General features: G+C 43.7%; 1 protein-coding gene across 1 annotated transcript; it reads left to right on the top strand.

The window, feature by feature from the left end:
* Positions 1-1,126: 1,126 nt before the first annotated feature.
* Positions 1,127-24,728, top strand: HAPSTR1 (HUWE1 associated protein modifying stress responses). Its single transcript, XM_053695303.1, is given in 6 exon segments — positions 1,127-1,540; positions 3,254-3,340; positions 14,733-14,876; positions 14,879-15,007; positions 24,432-24,601; positions 24,603-24,728. Coding segments are annotated over 6 exon segments (810 nt in total). The 5' UTR covers positions 1,127-1,335; the 3' UTR covers positions 24,678-24,728.
* The last annotated feature ends 208 nt before the right edge of the window (positions 24,729-24,936 follow it).

Genomic DNA, 24,936 nt, shown 5'->3' with positions numbered 1-24,936 from the left:
TGGAACAGATCTAAAACCAATAAAGCAGGCTGCTCTTTGCTTCTAATATTTCCCTTTCCTCATATTTGTGGATCTGATAAATGCAACAGAAAGCAAACATGTATCACAAAATATAAAATTGTGCTTCCTCATTTATCTATACTCACAGGATACAATGTCTTAAAGAACATAATCTCTGTAAATAAGTTCATAAAAGTTTACTTGCAAAAAAAACAAAAAATCTTTAGAATATAATTTATTAAATATTTATTTTGTCCATCTTTTTTTGTAATTTGACTAAAAATTGTAGTGTTTGTCAATTTCAGAGTTTCTATAAAGTCATTGGTGCAAACATGTTGGAACCTAGCTTCCCCCTTATCTCTCTCTCCTGCTGAGGACGTTTAGAAACATAAACATGCAGTATGAGAGACGGATTGAGACCTGTCTGGACTGATCTGTTTATTTTAAGATTATTGAAAATAAATAAAACAAATGCGCAAACAATGTTCTTATGAAACCCTGTTATATAGTTATTTTTTAATAAACTTCTATTCCACACAGGGTTGTTTGCACTGCCTTATTTATAGCTGTTCCTAATTGTCCTCAGCAAGAGATAGATAATGGGAAAATGTAGGTTCAAACATGACGGTGCCCATTAATTTATAGAAACTATATAAAGTAAACTTTCTCACATATAATAAATACTATTCGTGGCTTTGAATGCATCAGCCTTCATTTACGGTTTTATATTTGACTATTTACTATTATTTCCTTTTGTGTAGTATATGAAATAAAATAAACAGCATTTGTAACATAGGCAGATGCACTTGTGTAACTGCTAAACCAACATAACTTGCCCCGGCACACTAAGGGTTATTTTCTTGTTTCTAATCTGATTTGCAGCCATAACATTGCAACAAACTAACTCAGGAACTTTCCACTGCGCATGTGCAGGATTCTGGCTATTTTTTTTTCCTCTTTTCTTTTGCTTAGTCAACCAAACTTGACCCACCCATCTATTGTGCCATTTTATTGACGTACGGCCCTGTCAGCCAATAACTATCCGCATATGAATTCAAACCGGTCCCATTGAAAATAGCGAGCCAATGAGAAAGCAGAGAAGAGTGTAGAGGGCGTTTACTTATTGGTAGCAAGTACAAGCAGTTTACACTTAGTGTCAGGTCAGCAGCGTCACAGGTTCAGTTTGTTTAGAGCTAGCGGTGGGAAGACATGGGGGTGAGGTAGTGTGGGCCCGGCTGCTTCACGACGCGGAGTGACCCCCCCGAGTCGTTATACACAGCCGGACGGCTACCGGTAACCCGAGGCGGAGGGCTAGTATTCCGGGGAGGCATAAGAATGGACGACAAAAAACAGCAGCAAGAGGAGGGCGAGGCCGAGATCCAAGAACACGGGCCCGAGCATTGGTTTAGCAAATGGGAGCGGCAGTGCCTGGCAGAAGCCGAGCAGGATGAGCCGCTGGAGGAGGAGGCCGAGCAGAGTCAGCAGAAGCTCTGGCATCTCTTTCAGAACTCGGCTACCGCCGTGGCGCAGCTCTACAAAGGTCAGCAGTAGGGGAGGGGGGAGGTAACAGCCGGCTCCTCGGGGGCTGGCGAGGAGGAAAGGGGGCTGAGAGGGAGGGGATCCGCAGGCCGCGCCCATATACACAAAATGGCGGTCACCATTGTCATGTTCCGCCCATTTAACTTGTTTCATCGTATTTAAACTATCCTTACTCACTGCCATCTGCTTCTTTCTCCCTCCCCACTTGTAACCTGCGCCATCCTCATGTAGGGACTGTCACAGTCCCCCTAGACGACCCTCTGAGGCACTGTCCCATATCCCACCCACTAGGAACTGTCACCTGCTTCCTATCTCCATGTTGTAACCTGTGCCATACTCATATCCCCCCTTCTGTCACTTGCCCCCAAGCAACTCTTAGGCACTGTCACTGCCCCACTCACCAAGAGCTGTCACCTGCTTCCTATCTCCATATTGTAACCTGTGCCATACTCATATTCCCCCCTTCTGTCACTTGCCCCCAAGCAACTCTTAGGCACTGTCACTGCCCCACTCACCAAGAGCTGTCGCCTGCTTCCTAACCCCCCCAATTATAACATGCGGCATTCTCAGGCCCCCCCCAGTGAGGAACTGTCATTTGCCCCCCTAGACATCTTTGAGGCAGAGTCACTGCCTCATATCCCACTAATCAGGGACCGTCATTTGCCCCTAGACAATCCTCTGAGACTGTCACTTTCCCATATCCCACCCACCAGGGACTGTCACCTGCTTCCTACCGCAATACTTTAACCTGTGTCATCCTCATATGCCCCCCTCAGTGAGGGACTGTCACTGCCCCACACCGGACCCATCAGGGACTGTCACTTGCTTTCTACCTCAATGTAACCTGCGCCATCCTCATATGCGACTGTTATTTGTCCCTAGACAATCCTGACTGTCACTGCCTCATATCCCACCCACCAGGGACTGTCACTTGCCCCTAGACAATCCTCTGAGGTACTATTACTGCCTCATATCCCACCCACCAGGGACCGAGAGACTGTCACCTGCTTCCTACCTCAATAATGTAACCTGTGTCATCGTCATATGCCCCATCAGTGAGGGACTGTCACTTACCCCATATCTGACCCATCAGGGACTGTCACCTGCTTCCTACCTCAATAATGTAACCTGTCATCCTCATATGCCCCATCACTGAGGGACTGTCACTTTCCCACTGTCACCTGCTCAATACCCCCTCATGTAAGGGGCAGATACCTGCTTCCTAGGCTCCCCCCTGATTGTAACCTATCCCACATATTTTACCCCCTTGAACCTCATACATGTGGGGCTGTAATCTGCCTTTACCCACCTCCTCTATAAAGGACTGGGACTGCCGCCCCCTCGAGACAGAGGGTGACTAGGTTACAGATGAGTCATCCCCAATTAGGTGCTGCCCCGGTGTAAGTGCCATAAGTTGCTGTACAGACCCCTCAGCAGTAGTGTGCAGCATGTGCTGGTGGCCCCTGTTATGATTTATACACGTTCCCGGATGTTTATGTAAAAAAAAAACAAAATGGCGATGGTCCCGGTGCTGTGCGGCCTTCGGATTCCCGGGCCTGCTCCGGCCCAAGTGGCTTATATGGGGCATCTCAAGCTGTCTGCTCCTTGTACGGGCACACACCGGCTATCCGGTTCGGGAGCACGGACGCCGCACACAGCCCGGGTCCCACTCCACAAAATGGCCGCACTGATCCGTGACTGCCGTGTTTTACAGACCGTGTTTGCCAGCAACAGCAGCAGGGCCTGTCACTGTGGGTGCCCTTCCAGAACGCCGCCACCGCCGTCACCAACCTTTACAAAGGTACGTGGGGAAACTGGGGCTGAGGGGTTTAGGACTGTGTGTGAGGTTTAAAGGCTTCAGGCTGGTGTGAGGGGCTGAGGCCTGTGTAACGGGGGAGTGAGGGGCTGAGGCCTGTGTAACGGGGGAGTGTGAGGGGTTTAGGCCTGTGTGTGAGGTTTAAAGGCTTCAGGCTGGTGTGAGGGGCTGAGGCCTGTGTAACGGGGGAGTGAGGGGCTGAGGCCTGTGTAACGGGGGAGTGTGAGGGGTTTAGGCCTGTGTGTGAGGGGCTGAGGCCTGTGTAACGGGGGAGTGTGAGGGGCTGAGGGGTTTAGGCCTGTGTGTGAGGGGCTGAGGCCTGTGTAACGGGGGAGTGAGGGGCTGAGGCCTGTGTAACGGGGGAGTGTGAGGGGTTTAGGCCTGTGTGTGAGGGGCTGAGGCCTGTGTAACGGGGGAGTGTGAGGGGTTTAGGCCTGTGTGTGAGGGGCTGAGGCCTGTGTAACGGGGGAAGTGTGAGGGGTTTAGGCCTGTGTGTGAGGGGCTGAGGCCTGTGTAACGGGGGAGTGTGAGGGGCTGAGGCCTGTGTGTGAGGGGCTGAGGCCTGTGTGTGAGGGGCTGAGGCCTGTGTAACGGGGGAGTGTGAGGGGTTTAGGCCTGTGTGTGAGGGGCTGAGGCCTGTGTAACGGGGGAGTGTGAGGGGTTTAGGCCTGTGTGTGAGGGGCTGAGGCCTGTGTAACGGGGGAGTGAGGGGCTGAGGCCTGTGTAACGGGGGAGTGAGGGGCTGAGGCCTGTGTAACGGGGGGGAGGTGAGGGGCTGAGGGGTTTTAGGCCTGTTTGTGAGGTTTTAAGGCTCAGGCTGGTGTGAGGGGCTGAGGCCTGTGTAACGGGGGAGTGAGGGGCTGAGGCCTGTGTAACGGGTGAGTTGAGGGGCTGAGGCCTGTGTAACGGGGGGGGAGTGAGGGGCTGAGGCCTGTGTAACGGGGGAGTGAGGGGCTGAGGCCTGTGATAACGGGGGAGTGAGGGTTAGGCCTGTGTGTGGGGAGGGGGGCTGAGGCCTGTGTAACGGGGGAGTTGGGTGAGGGGCTGAGGCCTGTGTTACGGGGGAGTGTGAGGGGCTGAGGCCTGTGTAACGGGGGAGTGTGAGGGGCTGAGGCCTGTGTAACGGGGGAAGTGTGAGGGGCTGAGGCCTGTGTAACGGGGGGAGTGTGAGGGGCTGAGGCCTGTGTAACGGGGGAGTGGGTGAGGGGCTGAGGCCTGTGTAACGGGGGAGTGTGAGGGGCTGAGGCCTGTGTGAGGGGCTGAGGCCTGTGGTAACGGGGGAGTGTGAGGGGCTGAGGCCTGTGTAACGGGGGAGTGTGAGGGGCTGAGGCCTGTGTAACGGGGGGAAGTGTGAGGGGGTTTAGGCCTGTGTGTGAGGGGCTTGAGCCTGTGTAACGGGGGAGTGAGGGGCTGAGGCCTGTGTAACGGGGGAGTGAGGGGGTTAGGCCTGTGTTAGTGAGGGGCTGAGGCCTGTGTAACGGGGGAGTGTGAGGGGGCTGAGGCCTGTGTAACGGGGGGAGTGTGAGGGGCTGAGGCTGTGTAACTGGGGAAGTGTGAGGGGTTTAGGGCCTGTGTGTGAGGGGCTGAGGGCCTGTTAACGGGGGAGTGAGGGGCTGAGGCCTGTGTAACGGGGGGAGTGAGGGGTTTTAGGCCTTGTGTGAGGGGCTGAGGCCTGTGTGAACGGGGGAGTGTGAGGGGCTGAGGCCTGTGTAACGGGGGAGTGTGAGGGGCTGAGGGCTCCTGTGTAACGGGGAGTGTGAGGGGCTGAGGCCTGTGTACGGGGGAGTGTGAGGGGCTGAGGCCTGTGTAACGGGGGAGTGTGAGGGGCTGAGGCCTGTGTAACGGGGGAGTGTGAGGGGCTGAGGCCTGTGTAACGGGGGGAATAAAGGCTTCAGGCTGGTGTGAGGGGCTGAGGCCTGTGTAAACCGGGGGAATAAAGGCTTCTGGCTGGTGTGAGGGGCTGAGGCCTGTGTAACGGGGGAATAAAGGCTTCAGGCTGGAGGAGTGAGGGGCTGAGGCTGTGTAAACGGGGGGGAGTGAGGGGTTTAGGCCTGTGTGAGGGAGGAATAAAGGCTTCAGGCTGGTGTGTGGGGCTGAGGCCTGTGTAACGGGGGAGTGTGAGGGGTTTAGGCCTGTGTGTGAGGGGCTGAGGCCTGTGTAACGGGGGGAGTGAGGGGTTTAGGCCTGTGTGAGGGAGGAATTAAAGGCATTCAGGGCTGGTGTGAGGGGCTGAGGCCTGTGTAACGGGGGAGTGTGAGGGGTTATAGGCCTGTGGTGTGAGGGGGCTGAGGGCCTGTGTAACGTGGGGAGTGTGTGAGGGGTTTAGGCCTGTGTGTGTGAGGGGCTGAGGCCTGTGTAACGGGGGATGTGTGAGGGGGTTTAGGCCTGTGTGTGAGGGGCTGAGGCCTAGTGTAACGGGGGGAGTGTGAGGGGTTTAGGCCGTGTGTGTGAGGGGCGATGTGCCTGTGTAACGGGGGAGTGTGAGGGGTTTAGGTCTGTGTAACGGGGGAGTGTGAGGGGTGTTAGGCCTGTGAGGGCCGGAATAAAAGAGGCTTCAGGGCTGGTGTGAGGGGCTGGCGACAGAGGTTTAAGAGCCTGTGTAACAGGGGACTGAGGGGCCGAGGACCTGTGATAACGGGGGCTTAGGTTTTTAGGCCTGTGTGATGGAGAAATAAAGGCTTTAGACCGGTGTGAGGTAGGGATGAGGCCTGTGTGAGAGGAATAAAGGCTTCTGGCTGGTGTGAGGTAGGGATTGAGGGGTTTAGGGCCTGTGTGATGGGGGAATAAAGCCTCTGAGACAAGAATGAGGGGCGTAGGGTCTGTGAGGGAGGAATGAGGGGCTCAGGTTGGTGTAACCAAAGGAATTACTTCCTTAGGGTCTGAGACTGTAATGACTGGTTTGAAGCCTATTTAAATGAAATTATTTTATGATTCATAGCATTTTAAAAAGTTTCTAATTTATTTTTATTTTCAATAGTGCTTCATGCTCTTGCTATTGAACAAACGGCAATGCACTACTGGGAGCTAGCTGAACACATTGGTAAGCCAATGTGAAGAGGCTGGGCAGCCACTACTCCGCAGCTAGCTCCCAGCTCTAGAGCCATCATAGGTATTCTTTTTTTAACAAAGGATACTAAGAGCTAAGCATATTACATAATAGAAGTACATTTTAAAGTTGTATGCTCTATCTGAATCATGATAGAAAAATGTTAGCTTTCATATAATTTTTAAGGGATGTACGAAGGGCTCTGGTGTAACTGGGGGTAACAATGAGGTCTTTTGGGCAGGTGTGTCACTGGGGCAATAGAGTAAATGGGTTGTGAAGGGGTTCCGTTCTGTGTTTGGAGGAGATGATCTAGTAATTAGTAAAATGTGTGCAGGGAAATGGGAGGATGCAGGTCCTTTATCCAGATGAGATTAAGGGTCAAGTAGTCTTTCAGGCATCTTCTGCGCATGTTGCAGTTAGAGATGCTGCAGATCAAACTTGCCGAGCATATGACTGCAGCTCATGTTCCTTTGCATGCTCAGTGCCAGCAGAGGTTCAATACTAGTCAGACCTCTTAGCCAACCTGCTGAGTGACAACTAAGACTATGTGCTCCCCAGTTCTGAGTACTGGAAGTTTTCCTTGGAAGTGTTTTACGAACTGATGTACATAACGGTTTTCTAACCAGATTTAATTTGCTCTGTGTTCTTCAGATTTGACAAGTTGACTAGACTTTGCTTTTAAGATAGAAAGAGGTAGCCTAGAGATGTTATATATAACTGTGTAATGGGGCGACAGGATTTAAGGGATATGTTAAAGGGAAACTGAACTCAAATTTTTTCTTTTGTGATTTAGAGAAATTTTAAGCAACTTTCTAATTTACTCCTATTAAATTTTCTTCATTCTCTTGGTATCTTTATTTGAAATGCGAAAATGTAAGTTTAGATGCCGGCCCATTTTTGGTGGACAACCTGGGTTGTCCTGATTGGTGGATAAATTCATCTACCAATAAAAAGTGCTGTCCATAGTCTGAACAAAAAAAAGCTTAGATGCCTTTTTTCAAATAAAGATAGCAAGAGAACGAAGAGAAATTGATGGTAGGAGTAAATTAGAAACTTGCTTAAAATGTCATGCTCTATCTGAATCGCAAAAGAAAATTTTTGGATTCAGTGTCCCTTTAATGGTGTGAAGTAAGGGACTGGTGTGCCCTATGGCATGCGTATCTATTTAATAGACAACTGAGGGCTCAAACATTTTGTGTTGCATAATGCATATATTAGGTAGTGCTACAGAACCACAGCTAGTGGCCTGTCGAATGTCTGTATATATTTTATAAATAGTATGTATCTGTAGGTTTAATTTAGATGTTTTGATTGACAGTAGATTTAAACCCAGTATATGGAAGTTGTGGTTGGTAGATTAGCACAGCCTATTGCTAGATATGCAATTATTTAATGAACCATGGACCCAGCAATTTGTCAACCCATATATGTAATGTTTATTGTATATACACAGTTGATCTGGCATCACTGCATATGCAATTTGTTGCTTATAGGGCTTTGGAACTAATGTCCTGGAAAATGATTGTTTATATTCGGGCATGTGTTAGGTCAGTGCTTGACAATTCTTTGAAGATGAGTACTGTGGCTGCTATGCAAAGTTTAAAAAAACAAAACAAATTGGTATGAGATTAATTTATATAAACTGTTTCTGCCTCCTGGAAAGTATTGTAGCTGCTTCCTAAATTTCAGAAAGCCCCGTGCTTGGTTTAAGTGTATAGCTTGAACCTTATGTCAGTGCATAGGAGATCCTCGTACACTTCTATTAATCTTTGTTTCAGTAGATAAACACTGTAGCCTTGTATGTTCAATATGCACTGAATTGTTACATGGTTTTATGAAAAAATAAGTTCTGTTGCTTAAAGGGACACTGAAACCAATTTTTTTTCTTTTGAGATTCAGATAGAGCATACAGTTTTAAGCAACTTTGTAATTTACTCCTATTCTTCTTTCTCTTGCTATCTTTATTAAAAAAGAAGGCATCTAAGCTTTTTTTTTTGTTTCAGACTCTGGACAGCACTTTATTTTTTTATTGGTGGATGAATTTATCCACCAATCAGTAAGAACAACCCAGGTTGTTCTCAAAAAATGGGCCGGCATCTAAACTTACATTCTTGCATTTCAAATAAAGATGCCAAGAGAATGAAGAAAATTTAATAGGAGTACATTAGAAAGTTGCTTAAAATTACATGCTCTCTTAATCCTTAAAGAAATTTGGGTTCAGTGTCCCTTTAATGTTTTTTTAAAATGTTCTTACTGTGTAGTGTTGGCAAACTTATACTTAACTTAGTTATTTGGAATATGGAGAAGTGGGAACATTTCTACTTCTCTGACTCTAATGAACACATTGTGTATATCCTGCCAGGGTTAGGTTCTCCAGTAAGCACAGATTGTTGTTTGCTAGATGTGTAAATTTGAGCTTTTATAATTATCTCCATTTTAACAGCTGTTACAAATGACTGTTCTGGGACTGAGCACAGCTCTATAGAGCAAACCCAGTGTTCTCCCCAGGACCTACTTAATGTGGGCACGCCACCCGGCTGATTTTGTAGATATTCATTCTTGCAGCTATGTTAGCACAGTTATGAGTAGCTTGTAGGATTGAAAGGGCTTGTAAATGTTTGTTGTACAGCTTGTGAAGACACAGACTGCATTCACAAATCATGTACAGACATCTGAATCCTGTTGCATCCCAGTTTTTTTTTTCCCCCCTTTTAAAAGCGGACACTAACGCTACATGTTAGTTTGTGGCCATAAGTTTGTTGGGGTGTGATTTCAGGCTTAAATCTCTTCTCAATGCTCACATTTAGCTTGTTTTCCAGCAGGTGAACAGTAGCAGAATAAGCTATGCAAATAGTATGACATAAATGGGTGTGATAGTACTAAAATGAGGTTTAATCCAGTTCTGAGTGTCATGTTCTCAGGTGTCTGCACGTGCTCACTATAGTATGATTCACCTCTTGGCCAAAAGAATGAATTCTAAGCAGACTATTAAAGTGTGTGTAATGTTTTGCTTCCAAATCCAGGAAGCAGTGGCTCAAAGAATTTTGCTGTTGGCTTCCAATTTTGTATGTTACATATGTCGATATATAAACATAATTATTTGGCTCCTTTAAAATAAAGCAGTGTTCACTGGGTCCTTGATATACTTGATTTCTTCTAACCTTGAAATCTGTTGGTGCATCCCTGTTTTAACACCCAGTTCTTCAGAAATTGATTGTTGCTGTGACAATTCTACAGCCAAAAAAAAAAAAATTCATTATTTTGCGGTATAATTTTTTTTTTTTTTTAAGAACTGCTTAACGTTCAAAGTTGCTTTGGCACTGATGTGATGTCTACAAGTGCAGTACAAGCTATTACATTAACACTTCTACTGAAAGTTCTGTTTCAGTAACTAAATGTGTATTACAAACATTATTCTATACTAAATTGATGTACTTATTTACATGTCAATGTTGATTACAATGTCCCGTTAAAGGGACATGATACCCAAATGTTAAAGCACATGAAAGTGGTGCAGCATAGTTGTAATAAGCTGACAAGAACATATCACATGAACTTCTGTGTGAAAGGAAGATTTTTGCCTTAAAATTTCCTCCATAGCAACATACCATTGTACATTCCATTCCATTGTAAAGATTTTCAGCATCCAATCAGGATGCTAGTCCCAAAACATGCAAGGGAGTGTGCATCTGGCATGGAATAGTTTCCTCAGTTTAAGGAAGTTTACTATTAAATATGAGATAACCTTAAAGCAAAACATGACCAAAGCACTACTGATTGGCTTTTTTCCCCCCCTTCAACCTGGAGCTGGACAGTAGCTTAAAGGGACAGTATACACTCATTTTCATATAACTGCATGTAATAGACACTACTATAAAGAATAATATGCACAGATACTGATATAAAAATCCAGTATAAAACTGTTTAAAAACTTACTTAGAAGCTGTCACTTTGGCTCTGTTGAAAAGGTAGCTGGAAAGCCCACTGCAAGTGGCAAATAAGACACTCCCCCCTCCCCCTTCTTTTGCATATGAAAAGACCCTTTACACAAACAGGAGCAAGCTGGAGTAGGTAGTCGAGCGTATTCACATAAAACTTTGGGGCTTGGTTAGGAGTCTGAAAATCAGAGCAATGTTATTTAAAAATAAGCAAAACTATACATTAATTAAAAAAAACAACTTTATGGGCTATATAAATAGATTATCTACAAAACATTTATGCAAAGAAAAAATGAGTGTATAATGTCCCTTTAAGTATAGCTGTTAACTCAACACTTAAAATTGTGAGCTGAATACATTGAGGTAAAATCTTTTTACATAGATGTTCACATGATGTATGTAATTTATTTTGTTTTCTTAGTGAAATAAATTTCATTGTAAAAGTGCTTTTTACTATCGCTAAAAGTGCTCCTTTCATTAACCCCTTCACTACCAGGACTTTCAGAGAAAAACTTGCTCAAAATACCGGAGAATTTTTCAGCATTTTTGCTATCACTGCATTTAAACAGAGACTTGTTTTTTATTTACCTGTCAAAACTAATATATATTTTGTTCTAAGTAGACAACCAAAGGTATTGATTTAGGCCCATCTTGGTATATTTCATGCCACCATTTCACTGCCAAATGCAATAAAAAAAAATTTCCCTCTCTCAAACTCAAACTTTCTCACTAAAATTTTCATACTGCTTGTGCAATCATGGCACAAATGGTTGTGAAAGCATATCTGGGATCCCTTTGTTTAGAAATAGCACATATATGGCAATTGCTTTTAGCTAATTAGAAGGCCACTAATTACAGCTGCGCCGAACACTTCTATTATCCCCGGTAGTGAAGGGGTTAATTAGGAAGCCTGTAAGGTTCATTTTAGCTTTAGTTGTAGATTACCCTCCCACCTGACACTTCCACCCCCTTATCCCTCTCAAACAGCTCCCTTCCCTCCCCCACTGGTCACCCCCATCTTAAGTACTGGCAGACAGTCTGCCAATAAATCATTTTTTTTATTTTTCTGTAGTGTAGTGGTCCCCACCCCAAACCACTTTTCGGCAGTGTAGCTGCCCCATCCCTCCCTGTCCCTTTAAAAAAAAAGAGCTACCTCTGGCACCAGCAGAAGATCGTTAGACGGTGACAGTGTCAGTCTGTAACGATCAGGCATCTGCCCTTATATGAAGCTGGAGCACCGAACGCGCTCCGGTTCCATATGCGGCAGATGCCTGAAGCTTCAGGAGCTCCAGCTTTCAGTTGTAACATAACAGCTGAGTGCTGGAGCTTTCGGAAGCGAAGACGTGCGTGTGTATAGACGTGTTGCAGTATTGCAAGACGTATATACACGTCTTGTTAGGTTAAGGGGTTAAAGGACCACTCCAGTCAAAATGAATCCTTCATGATTCAAACAGAGCGTGCAGTTTTAAGACTCTATTTTTCTGTTATGAAATTGAGGCACCAGCTACTACTGAGCATGTGCAGGAGTTCAGTGTATTCATATGAGCCTGTGATTGGCTTATGACTGAAATGATACTGGGGAAAGGGAAATTGAAGTAAATCTTGAGATTTCTTAGAAAAAAATGTACTACTTATTTAAGCTGGACTATGTGGTATGGCATTGTTTTTGTTTTGCACTTATGCAATTATTGTATTTAGTGGTCCTTTTACTGCAGTATTGGCTTTAGACTGGGCGTTGGTACAAACGTATCTTTTTGTCTAGTGACAATACTGCAGAAAACATGAGGCATTCACATGTAGAGATTTAAAAGCATCACTACAGACAACGTTGACAAATATTTCAAATAAAATACTCGGCAGTAGATTTAAGTTTGACAGTGTTCCAGTGCACAACTGTTTCTTGCAGCCATGTTTTGACTCACATTTGCTGCTAACGTCATGCTGCTTGATTTGCTTATGACTAAGGTCTGTGAGGTGTTAAATATCTGTGTAGTTCTAATTAAGAAGTCTACTAATGCCTCAGATGTGCCTATAACTCAGCACATGCCATTCCTGCATGCTAAACTCCCTGAGCTCTTCTAGCAGTCCCCAAGCTAGAGTTTCATACTACCACCTCTAAATGCCCCAATTATTTTGGCAGTGTCCACTCTGGGAACAGACAACAATGTATTTAAAATGTGCAGCGTCTGCATGTTTACTATTCATCAGGGTTTAAATACTGAAGCAAGTTCACGCCGTTATAGAGGAATGTGACGTTTTGTAGACCTTTCACACTAGCGTCTATTTGTTGTGAAACAAAGTCCCACCTTTATAAAAGTTCAGTGCTCCTCTTCTTGTTGCTATGCTTTTTTTTTTTTTTTTGATCCCTCCGCACACTATTTCCTTCAGTGTTTTGTTTTTATAGCTGGCTGAGTCACGTTGCAGAAACTAACACAGAATTGCCTTTTTCTTGCTGTGAGCAACCAATATGCTAGTTGCTCATTAAAGAGACAGTGTACTGTAAGATTTGTTTTTCCTTTAATGTGTTTTCAATGACTTGTTATACTCTGCAGCTGGTATAACGTTAAGAGAAATTGATTAAATGGGTTGTCTCCTCAATTTATCACTTTTTGTACACGCACAATTCTTTATATTATCAGTGTGTATGCCAAAGTCCAATACTTAGAAGAGAAGCAATAAAATGTTTATTTTCAATTGTTCTCTACCTCCCACTATGAGTGTTATTTAGTCTGCTGGATTTTTACACAGCTTTTCTATAGCCTATACTCGAATATATAAACTTTTTCAGTATAGGTAGTGATACCATATGCAAAATCGGTAATTACAAACGCTGAAATAAAGGTAAATCCATTTGTAAACCATTATAAGTCATGTCTCGTCAACCCCCTAACTTTAACCTCTTCTGACACCACTTGCTGCTGCCATTTGCAGCAGACATTTTAACACAGTATGGCTTAAACATTTAAGCCATCTCAATGAGACCTGATATAGGCCTCCCCTCCATTGCAACCTGCTGTAGTTCAAAAGCTGGGATGTCTGAGGAAGAGCTGAAGGTCTGCTGGGAGCAAGTACAAAGTAATTGTACCTTCATGAAACACAAATCAAGGGCCAATTGATCCTGGGCCACTTTAGTCAGTCTTGCTGGAAATCTTGTCAGTTTCCATCAGACTTCACATATTCAGTCAAACCTGCCTTCCTTAAAGGCTACTGAGAGGGCCGCCTTATATCAGTAGATAAGTCTTAACAGTTAAAATGCTTTGCTTGCGGTCTGTGTGCCCTGGCATTCACAACAAAAAAAAAATAGCTTTATTGAAATGAGGGTAAAGGATTATTTAATCCAGGGAGAGAGGATTCAGGACTGCTGCTGGGGGGGGGGGGGGGTGGGGGGTGAATTATATAGTGGTCTGATGCAATGCCTGCTCGTCTACCGTATGTTTATTTCAGGCTTAAAGGGCCACGAAACCCAATTTTTTCTTTTTCTTTCATGATTCAGAAAAAGCATTTAATTTTAAACAACTTTGTAATTTACTTTTATTATCTAATTTGCTTCATTCTCTTGATATACTTTGCTGAAAAGCATATCTAGATAGGCTCAGTAGCTGCTGATTGGTTGCTGCACATAGATGGCTTGTGTGATTGGCTCACATGTGCATTGCTATGTCTTCAACAAAGGATATCTAATGAATGAAACAAATTAGATAATAGAAGTACATTGGAATGTTTGTTTAAAATTGTATTCTCTACTTGAATCATGGATTTTTTTTTGGTTTAGTGTCCTCTTTAAGTTGTGTGTTTTGCTAATACAGGTATATTACAAAAATGCTTCTTCTCAAAACTAAAATGCATCCATGTAGATTCCAATTTTGACTGGAATGTCCCTTTAAATACCCATAACATGTTCTCAGTTGTGTACTTACAAGCGAATGCCCACACCACTGAGAATAGCTACCCCTGCTCTAGATGGAGTGATACTCACATGAAATAAAGGGACAAACAAAACGTTTTGTTCATGATTCAGTGTAAAGTTATAAAAAAAGAAAATTTCCAATATACTTCTATAAATTTACATTGTATTCTTGGTATCCTTTGTTGAACAGCAATTAGAAAGGTCTAGATGTATGCATGTGACAGTAACAATATATGGCAGCAGTTAAACATTTGCAACAGTAGGTAGCAGCAGTGTTTGTCATGTATTTCTTCTGAAAAGTGCACACTACTTAGATATCTCTTCAACTAATATCAACATTTACTAGTTATAGTATTAATAGATTCATTTTTTTAAGAAATGTTGCATGCCGATTGAATAATAAAAATATATACTTGTCATTCTAAAACATTTGTCTTTTTAGCACCAATGGTGATTTTGCTAATCTTTTCTTGCCTTCTTTTGCAGAAAGTGTGGATGCACACCAGCGAAGCTTTGACTTAGGAATTCAAATTGGGTACCAGCGACGCAATAAGGATGTGTTAGCCTGGGTAAAAAAACGACGACGGACTATTCGCAGAGAGGACTTGATCAGCTTTCTATGTGGAAAAATTCCCCTCCACGAAATTCACGTGCTCCCCCAAGACTGACTGTTGTATCCCCCAACAGAGCTACGCCAACTGAAACTGGCTCTTCTGTAGAAACTGATTTACAGCCGTTCCGAGAAGCTATAGCGCTTCATGGTAAATGTTTTATTTTATCTTTTTACTAACATGAGTGCTCCAATCCAATTTCCATTTACTATGGTAACGGCCTGTCCATAAACATTTGAAGAATTTAGTATATTGTGTGTATACACAGTATTTCATAAGTGAGTACACCCCTCACATTTTTGTAAATATTTTATTATATCTCTTCATATGACAACACTGAAGAAATGACACTTTGCTACAATGTAAAGTAGTGAGTGTACAGCTTGTTTAACAGTGTAAATTTTCTGTGCACTCAAAATAACACAGCCATTAATGTTTAGGCTCATACTCTCATACTGATCACTGGAAGTTCAACATGGCACCCTCATGGCAAAGAACTCTGAGTATTCTGAAAAAAAGAATTGTTGCTCTACATAAATATGGCCTAGGCTATAAGAAGATTGCCAAGACCCTGAAACTGAGCTGCAGCACGGTGGGCAAGACAATACAGCGGTTTCAAGACAGGTTCCACTCAGAACAGGCCTCACCATGGTTGACCAAAGAAGTTGCATGCATGTGCTAAGCGTCTATATCCAAAAGTTGTCTTTGGGAAATAGACATGAGTGCTGCCAGCATTGCTGCAGAGGTTGAAGGGTTGGTGGTCAGCCTTCAGTGCTCAGACCATTATGCCACACACTGCATCAAATTGGTCTCCATGGCTGTCGTCCCAGAAGGAAGCCTCTTCTAAGGATGATGCACAAAGCCAGCAAACAGTTTTCTGAGACAAGCAGACTAAGGACATGGATTACTGGAACTATGTTCTGTGGTCCGATGAGACCAAGATAAGCTTATTTGGTTCAGAAGGTGTCAAGCATGTATGGCGCAACCAGGTGAGGAATACAAAGACAAGTGTGTCTTGCCTACAGTCAAGCATGGGGTGTCCATGGTCTGGGCCTGCATGAGTGCTGTCGGCACTGGGGAGCAACAGTTCATTGAGGGAACCTTGAATGCCAACATGTACTGTGACATACTGAAACAGAACATGATCCCGCTTCGGGAGACTGGGCCGCAGGGCAGTATTCCATCATAACGTCCACAAACACACCTCCAAGATGACCACTGCCTTGCTAAAGAAGCTGAGGGTAAAGGTGATGGACTGGCCAAGCATGTCTTCAGACCTTAACACCTATTGAGCATCTGTGGGGCATTCTCAAACGGAAGGTGGGGGAGCACAATGTCTCACATCCACCAGCTCCATGTCGTCGTCATGGACGAGTTGAAGGAGGACTCCAGTAGCAACCTGTGAAGCTGCTGGTGAACTTTATGCCCAAGAGGGTTAAGGCAGTGCTGGAAAATAATGGTGGCCACACAAAATATTGACACTTTTAGGCGCAATTTGGACATTTCTACTTGGGGGTGTGTACTCAGGTTTGTTGCCAACGGTTTAGGACATTAATGGCTGTATTATTTTGAGGGGGCAGGAAATGTTTACTGTTATACAGGGTGTACACTCACTACTTTACATTTTAGCATAAGGTGTCATTTCTTTCAGTGTCACATGAAAATATATAACCTATTTTCAAAAATGTGATTGGTGTACTCATTTTGTGTGTATAAGGTTTTTTTTTTTTTTGGGGGGGGGGGGGGTTTGTTCTCGTGTGAAGGTTATTAGAATCCATGACAAATATTTAATATAAAATGTGTCTTAAACCTGAGACTTCTTTTAAAAGTTGTCCTAGTTAAATAATAAAACCACACAACTTCAGGAAGGGAGAAAAGTTGTTTTATTAATAGTTGTAATAGTTTACGAATCAGATTAATCTGGCATACATTCTATTTCGATTGAAAATATTTCTCTCTCCCTTTTTTTTTTTTTTTTTCTTTTTTTTTTTTGGTCGCATCAGAGTTCTTTGGGCTTCAATTTGGCGATAGAACATATTAAAGTGTTGTCTATCCTGGTCCTGTTGAGGGGCATTCTGGGGCTCTTCTCAGTAGAATAGTTTTCCAAAATGATTTAGCCCAAGCCATGAGACATTCCAGAGCACGTTGTGACGTCCTAGCTTTTAGTAGGCATGTGCAAAAATATCAAAAAGGTTGTACCCAGACTGACACCACCTTAAGGCCAATCCTTTTTTATAAAAGTACCTGACTTCTTTACACTCTGTTTCTTGCTGCGCTTCTCTTGGCTGAGCTAATGGAAATTAGAAAGTATGGCACCAAGCAAGATGGGACAGCTAAACACTAGAATTCTCATGCTTTTTGGACCACGTTAGCAGATGGGACATTTTTGCATTTTCAATATGGGAATGCTTATTAAACGTCTCAACATTTCGTGATTTACTCTAAGTGTTGAACAGCAGAGATTATGCTGAGATGTTAATGTGCAGCTAAGTAGAGTACTCCCGGTACCCTTCCTGACCCTTAAAGGACACTGAACACAATTTTTTTTCTTTTGTTGATTCAGATAGAGCATGCAACTTTCTAATTTACTCCTATTCATTTTTTTTCGTTCTCTTGCTATCTTTATTTGAAAAGGGCATCTAAGCTTAAGGAGCCAGCCATTTTTTTTTGTTCAGGACCTGGTCAGCCCTGTTTTAATGGTGGGTGAAGTGTATCCACCAATCGGCAAAAATAACCCAGGTTGTTCACCAAAAATGGGCCCGGCATCTAAACTTTGTTTCTTTTCAATAAAGATACCAAGAGAACAAAGAAAAAAATAGGAGGTAAATTAGAAAGTTTCTTAAAATTTGCATGCTCTATCTGAATCACAATTTTTATTTGGGTTCAGTGTCCCTTTAAAGGGACACTGAACCCAATTTTTTTTCTTTTGTGATTCAGATAGAGCATGCAAATTTTAAGAAACTTTCTAATTTACTCCTATTTTTTTTCTTCGTTCTCTTGGTATCTTTGAAAAAGAAGGCATCTAAGCTTTTTATTGGTTTCAGAACTCTGGACAGCACTTTTTAATTGGTGGATGAATTTATCCACCAGTCCAGCAAGAACAACCCAGGTTGTTCACCAAAAATGGGCCGGCATCTAAACTTACATTCTTGCATTTCAAATAAAGATACCAAGAGAATAAAGAGAATTTGATAATAGGAGTAAATTAGAAAGTTGCTTAAATTGCATGCTCTATCTGAATCACAAAAGAAAAAATTTGGGTTCAGTGTCCCTTTAAGCATAGGCACTGTGCAATCCGTATGGAGCTTGAGGGGCCCGTGTTTCTGGCGAGTCTTCAGACCGCTAAAGACGCTGCTCCATAACGCTGTCTGCCTGCTCTGAGGAGGCGGACAGAGATCGCCGGAGTTCAACCCTATCAGGTTTATTGACACCTCCCTGCTAGCAGCCGATTGGCCGCGAGTCTGCAGGGGGGCGGTGTTGCACCAGCAGCTCACAAGAGCTGCTGGTGCAGTGCCTGAATACGGAGAGCGTATTGCTCTCTGCATTCAGCAAAATGTCGGACCTGATCCGCACTGTCCGATCAGGTTCCGACATACCTTTTTGATAAATATCCCCCTAGGTGACATTGTCCAGGCTGTGCTGGCTACAAATTGTTACTTTTTAAATAATTTACCATTTTAGTGTAACTTACCATGTATAGCTTAGAGGTAGAGAGAGGAAAATAAAGTGAAAATTATAAAAACTTTCAAGTATATCAAGAGCTTACTAAAGCCTGAGACTGTTTTTCATGAAGAGCAATTCCATAACTTGGTCATGAACTTAAGCCGAAGGCTAGTAAGTTTAGGAGTAATTTACTGAACCACTTCACAGAATAGTGGTTTATGTAATAACATCCTTGAAGCCCCCCACCCCACAGTGTTAGTCCTTTCAACCTCTAATGGAAGTTTAAGAATAAGGCTATCCTACCTACTAATTAATGCCTGGAATATGCAAAAGGATATCCTACATACTAATGTCCTGGGATATGCATAAGGCTACCCTCTGTGCCAATTAATGCTTGGCATATTGTTTCCCCTATGTACAAATGAATGCCTGGGATACACATAAGGCTGCCCTTTGTGCTAATGCCTGGCATAGGGTAGTATTATTATGCCAGGCATTAATTTGTACAAAGGACAACCATATATCCTAAATAAGTATACACTTTTTTAGGATATTTTTGGGCAGACTTGTTGGGACTATCGTTCTTTGAATGCCTTTATAGAAGCTATATTCCCCCAAATCTGATCCCTAAGGGCAGTAGGGCCACAGCAAGGCTGTGGCAAGATGCTGTTGCTATTTTTAACCGGGGTGTTGGCTTTAGGTTGCTCCGGTTTGGGCATTAAGGGTTAATCGTTTTGAAACTTGTGGTGCAATCTTAAGGCTTTAAGTACATACTGTGAAAATTTCAGGAGAATTGCTGTATTTTTCACTGTTTTGTAAAATTGTGTGCTTTTTATCTCTTAAAGGCACAGTAACGTTTTTCAAATTGAGTTTATTTGATTAAAGTGATTTCCAAGCCTGCTTGTATATATTACTAGTCTATTAAACATGTCTGACACTAAGGAAAATCCTTGTTCAATGTGTTTAGAAGCCATGGTGGAACCCCCTCTCAGATGTGTCCCACTTGTACTGATATGTCTCTACACTTTAAAAGATCATATTGTTGCACTTAGAATGTGGCCCAAGATGATTCTCAGACTGAAGGTAACGAGGGGTAGCCCGTTTGCCCTCTCCCGAAGTGTCACAACCAGTTACGCCACGCAGCAAGCGCACCGCCTAGTACCTCTAGTGCGTCTAACACTTTTACATTACAAGACTTAGCGGCAGTCATTGGATAATTCTCTTACAGCCTTCTTATCTAAACTGCCCGTGTTAGCTCCGTTTTAAGAACAGATTATGAGCATTGTGACGCTTTGGTAGCCGTATCCGATATTCCCTCACAAACGCTCTGAAGTGGGAGCAAGGGATTTGATGTCTGAGGGAGGAAGTCTCTGATTCAGGAAGGGTTTCCTCCTCGCGAGAGATTCAGATACATTGGCTTTAAATTTAAGCTAGAACACCTCCACGTTTTGCTTAGGGAGGTATTGGCTACTCTGGATGACTGCGACCCTTTGGTGATCCCAGAGAATTGTGTAAAATGACAAGTACCTAGAGGTCCCTGTTTACACGGATACGTTTCCGGTCCCTAAGAGGATTGCGGATATCGTTACTAGGGAGTGGAATAGACCAGGTGTTTCCCTATACTCCCTCTCCTGTTTTTAAGAAAATGTTCCCATACCTGATCCTGTGCGGGACCTCGTGGGCAGACGGTCCCTAAGGTGGAGGGGGCTATTTCTATACTTGCTAGACACACAACCATACCAATTGAAGACAGTTGTGCTTTTAAAGACCCTATGGATAAGAAGTTAGAGGGTTTACTTAAGAAAATTTTTTGTTCAACAAGGTTTTCTTCTCCAAGCCTATTGCCTGCATTATTCCTGTACTACTGCAGCTGCTTTCAGGTTTGAGGGCGCTGGGAAGACTCGCTCCAGACGGAGACCTCATATGAGGAAATTAATGGATAGAATCTAAGGCTCTAAAAGCTAGCTAATTCAACAATGATAGCCGCTTTCCAAATAGCTAAGTTAGCGGCGAAAAATTCAGGTTTCGCCATTTTGGTGCCGCAGGGCGCTATGGGCTAAAGTCCTGTCGGCCGATGTGTCGTCTAAATCCAAGCTTTTGAACAAGCCCTTTACGACAAAGAACAAAGCTAATTTTCGTTCCTTTAGCAATTCAGGATCGGCCCTGCTTCATCCTCTCCGGCTGCAAAGCAAGAGGGGTAACTCTTCACAGCCCAAGGCAACCTGGAAACTTATCAGGGCTGGAATAAGGGTAAAAAGGCCAAAAAGCCTGCAGCTGCCACCAAGGACAGCATGAAGGGGTAGCCCCCGATCCGGGATTGGATCTAGTAGGGCGCAGACTCTCTCTCTCTTCGCAAGAGATGTACTAGGTTCTTCGGGCATTAGAGATTGTAGCCCATGGATACCTTCTAGAATTCAAGGGACTCTCCCCAAGGGAAGGTTCCACATTTCTCGTCTGTCTACAGATCATACAAAGAAAGAGGCGTTTTTACGCTGTGTAAGAAGATCTACTTACAATGGGAGTGATCCACCCAGTTCCAATTGCAGAACAAGGACTGGGGTTTTACTCAAACCTTTTTTGTGGTTCCCAAAAAAGAAGGAACTTTCAGACCAATCCTGGATCTCAAAATTCTAAACAAATTCCTCAGAGTCCCGTCATTCAAGATGGGAGACCAATCGGACAATCTTACCGATGATCCAGGAGGGTCAATATATGACTACAATGATCTAACGGATGCGTATCTGCATAATCCTATCCACAAAGATCACCAGTTTCTCAGGTTCGCCTTTTCTGGATAAGCATGATCAGTTTGGGGCTCTTCCTTCAGGTTGGCCACTGCTCCAGAATTTTCAACAAAGGTGCTATGATCCCTCCTGGCGGTTCTAAGACCGCGGGGCATAGCAGTGGTGCCTTACTTAGACGACATCTTAATTCAGGGCATCTCGTCTTTTCCAAAGAACCAAGTCTCACACGGAAATCGTATTGGTCTTTCTGAGGTCTCAGAGGTGGAAGGGTGAACGTAAAAAAGTTCTCTCCTACCCCCCCTCACAAGAGTTCCATTCCTAGGAACCCTGATAGACTCGGTAGAAATGAAAATATTTCTGACGGAGGGTCAAAGTTAAAACTTAACTACTTGCCGAGCTCTTCATTCCATTCCTCGGCCATCTGTAGCTCGCCAGTGCATGAAGACAATTGGACTAATGGTAGCGGCAATGGGGACATAGTCCCTTTTGCTCGGATACACCTCAGACCACTGCAACTATGCATGCTCAAACAGTGGAATGGGGATTATGCAGATTTGTCTCCTCAAATTCAGTTGGACCAGGAGACCAGAGATTCTCTTCTCTGGTGGTTGTCTTAGGATCACCTGTCTCAGGCAATATGTTTCCGCAGACCAGAGTGGATAATTTTAACGACTAACGCCAGTCTGTTAGGCTGGGGTGCGGTCTGGGACTCCCTGAAAGCTCAGGGCTTATGGTCTCGGGAAGAAACTCTTCTCCCGATTAAACATTCTGGAACTGAGGGGCGATATTCAACGCTCTTCAGGCATGGCCTCAACTAGCTGCGGCCAAATTCATCAGATTTCAGTCGGACAACATCACGACTGTAGCTTACGGTCAATTATCAGGGGGAACAAAGAGTTCCTAGCAATGACGAAGTAACCAAAATAATAAGGTGGGCGGAGGATCACTCCTGCCATCTCTCAGCAATTTACATCCCAGGAGTAGACAACTGGGGAGGCGGTAGTTTCTAAGTCGTCTGACTTTTCACCCGGGGGAGTGGTAACTCCAACCGGAGGCATTTGCCCAGCTGACTCAGCTTTGGGGCACTCCAGAGTTTGATCTGATGGCGTCCCGTCAGAACACCAAACTTTCCTCTCTAAGGGTCCCAGGTCCCGGGATTCCCAAGGCGGTATTGGTAGATGCTCTAGCAGCGCCTGTGGTCCTTCAATCTGGCTTATGTTTTTCCACAGTTTTCCTTTCCTCCTGCGTCTGGTTGCCAGAATCAAGCAGGAGAAGGCTTTGGTGATTCTGATAGCGCCTGCGTAGCCACGCAGGACTTAGTATGCAGACCTAGTGGACATGTCTTCTGTTCCCAACCATGGATATTGCCCAATGAGGCAGGATCTTCTGATACAGGGTCCGTTCAAGCATCCAAATTTAGTTTCTCTCTACGTCTGACTGCTTCGAGATTGAACGCTTAATTCTATCAAAGCGTGAGTCAGTTATAGATACTCTGATTCAGGCTAGAAAGCCTGTCACCAGGAAAATCTACCATAAGATAATGCGGAAATATCTTTGTTGGTGTGAAACCAAGGGTTACTCATGGAGTAAGATTAGGATTCCCAGGATATTGTCCTTCTCTCAAGAAGGATTGGAGAAAGGATTGTCAGCTAGTTCCTTAAAAGGACAAATATCTGCTTTGTCTATCCTGTTACACAAGCGTCTGGCAGAGTACCAGACGTTCAATGCGTTTGATCAGGCTTTAGTAAGAATCAAGCCTGTTTATAAAACCTGTGGCTCCGCCAATGGAGTTTGAATCTAGTTCTTTCAGTTCTTCAAGGGGTTCCGTTTGAACCTTTTACATTCCATAGACATTAAGGTGTTATCTGGAAAGTTTTGTTTTTGATAGCTATCTCTTCTGCTAGAAGAATTTCAGAATTATCTGCCTTACAGTGTGGATTCACCTTACCTGGTGTTCAACGCAGATAAGGTAGTTTTGCGTACCAAAGCCTGGTTTTCTTCCTAAAGTTGTTTCTAACAAGGAATATTAACCAGGAAATAGTTGTTCCTTCTCTATGTCCTAATCAATCTTCGAAGAAAGAATGTCTATTACACAATCTTGATGTAGTTTGTGCTTTAAAGTTCTATTTACAAGCAACTAAGGATTTCAGACAAACATCTTCCTTGTTTATCTTTTCTGGTAAGAGGAGAGGTCAGAAAGCGACTGCTAACCTCTTTCCTTTTGGCTGAAAAGCATAATCCGTTTGGTAGAATGAGCAGTAATTCTTTCAGGAGGCTGCTTGCCAGCAGTCTCATAGGCCAGAGCAGTGGCTTCCACATGGGCTTTCAAAAATGAGGCTTCTGTTGAACAGATTTGTAAGGCAGCGACTTGGTCTTCACTGCATACTTTGCCAAATTTTACAAAATTCGATACTTCTTGCTTCTTCTGAGGCTATTTTTGGGAGAGAGGTTTTGCAAGCAGTGGTGCCTTCCGTTTAAGGTACCTGTCTTGTTCCCTCCCTTCATCCGTGTCCTAAAGCTTTGGTATTGGTATCCCACAAGTAAAGGATAATCCGTGGACTGGATACACCTTGCAAGAGAAAACAGAATTTATGCTTACCTGAGTAAATTATTCTCTTGCGGTGTATCCAGTCCACGGCCCGCCCCTGGCAGTTAAGGTCAGGTAAAATTTTTTTGTTTAAACTACAGTCACCACTGCACCCTATGGTTTCTCCTTTTTCTTCCTAACCTTTGGTCGAATGACTGGGGGGTGGAGCTAGAGGGGGAGCTATATGGACAGCTTTGCTGTGTGCTCTCTTTGCCACTTCCTGTAGGGAATGAGAATATCCCACAAGTAAAGGATGAATCCGTGGACTGGATACACCGCAAGAGAAAGTAAGTTTATCAGGTAAGCATAAATTCTGTTTTTTACATAGAGATGTTCAGGTGATATTTTCTAGTCTGCTTTTTACAGCTATGCTGCATCACTTTCAAGTGTTTAAACATGTAGGGAAAATGCTTTAAAAGGGCCATGATACCCAAATGTTGAAATGCTGCTCTGTCTTGTAGATGACAAGATGTTTGCGCAGCATTACTGATCACTGTTGACTTATAAAATCTGATGTTTTGTGTGTTATGTATCTAGTTTATCTTCAAGATCGGTTAACTTTGAATTTCCTTCATTTCAGGTCTAAGTGGTGCAATGGCTAGTATAAGCGTTCGCTCAAGTACTCCAGGCTCACCAACGCATGTTAGCGGCAGTTCCAACACTAGCCGTAGGAGAAATGGACTCCACGATGTGGATTTGAACACTCTTCATATCAGAAGAAATGGCCTCCACTTGGACAATGGTGGAACTTAGAAAGCGTACCTCAGCCCAGTGTGGCGACGTCATTACAGACTCCCCAACCCACAAACGCAACCGAATGATATAATTCTACAGAAATTGTAAAACCCAACATGCTGCTTGAAAGCCACGAGATCCTCAACATACTCTTTAAAAGGGAACCATGAGGGGCCATCTTCCCTTTCACTGTTTTAGTGATTTCAATGATTGTCATCCGTTCTAGGAATTAAAGTTGTTGCCTCTTGTAACTCTGGCTTTATTAAAACTATTCCTAGTAACAGGACTTCTGGTATTGGCAAGATCATAAGTGAACGTGTATCTCTTCAATGCAAAGTGACCTTACTTGT

This window comes from Bombina bombina, chromosome 11 (genome assembly GCF_027579735.1).
Source record: "Bombina bombina isolate aBomBom1 chromosome 11, aBomBom1.pri, whole genome shotgun sequence".
Classification (NCBI taxonomy): Eukaryota; Metazoa; Chordata; class Amphibia; order Anura; family Bombinatoridae; genus Bombina; species Bombina bombina.
The sequence above is the reverse complement of the archived record's forward strand: the minus strand, read 5'-3'. Positions and strand labels throughout refer to the sequence as shown.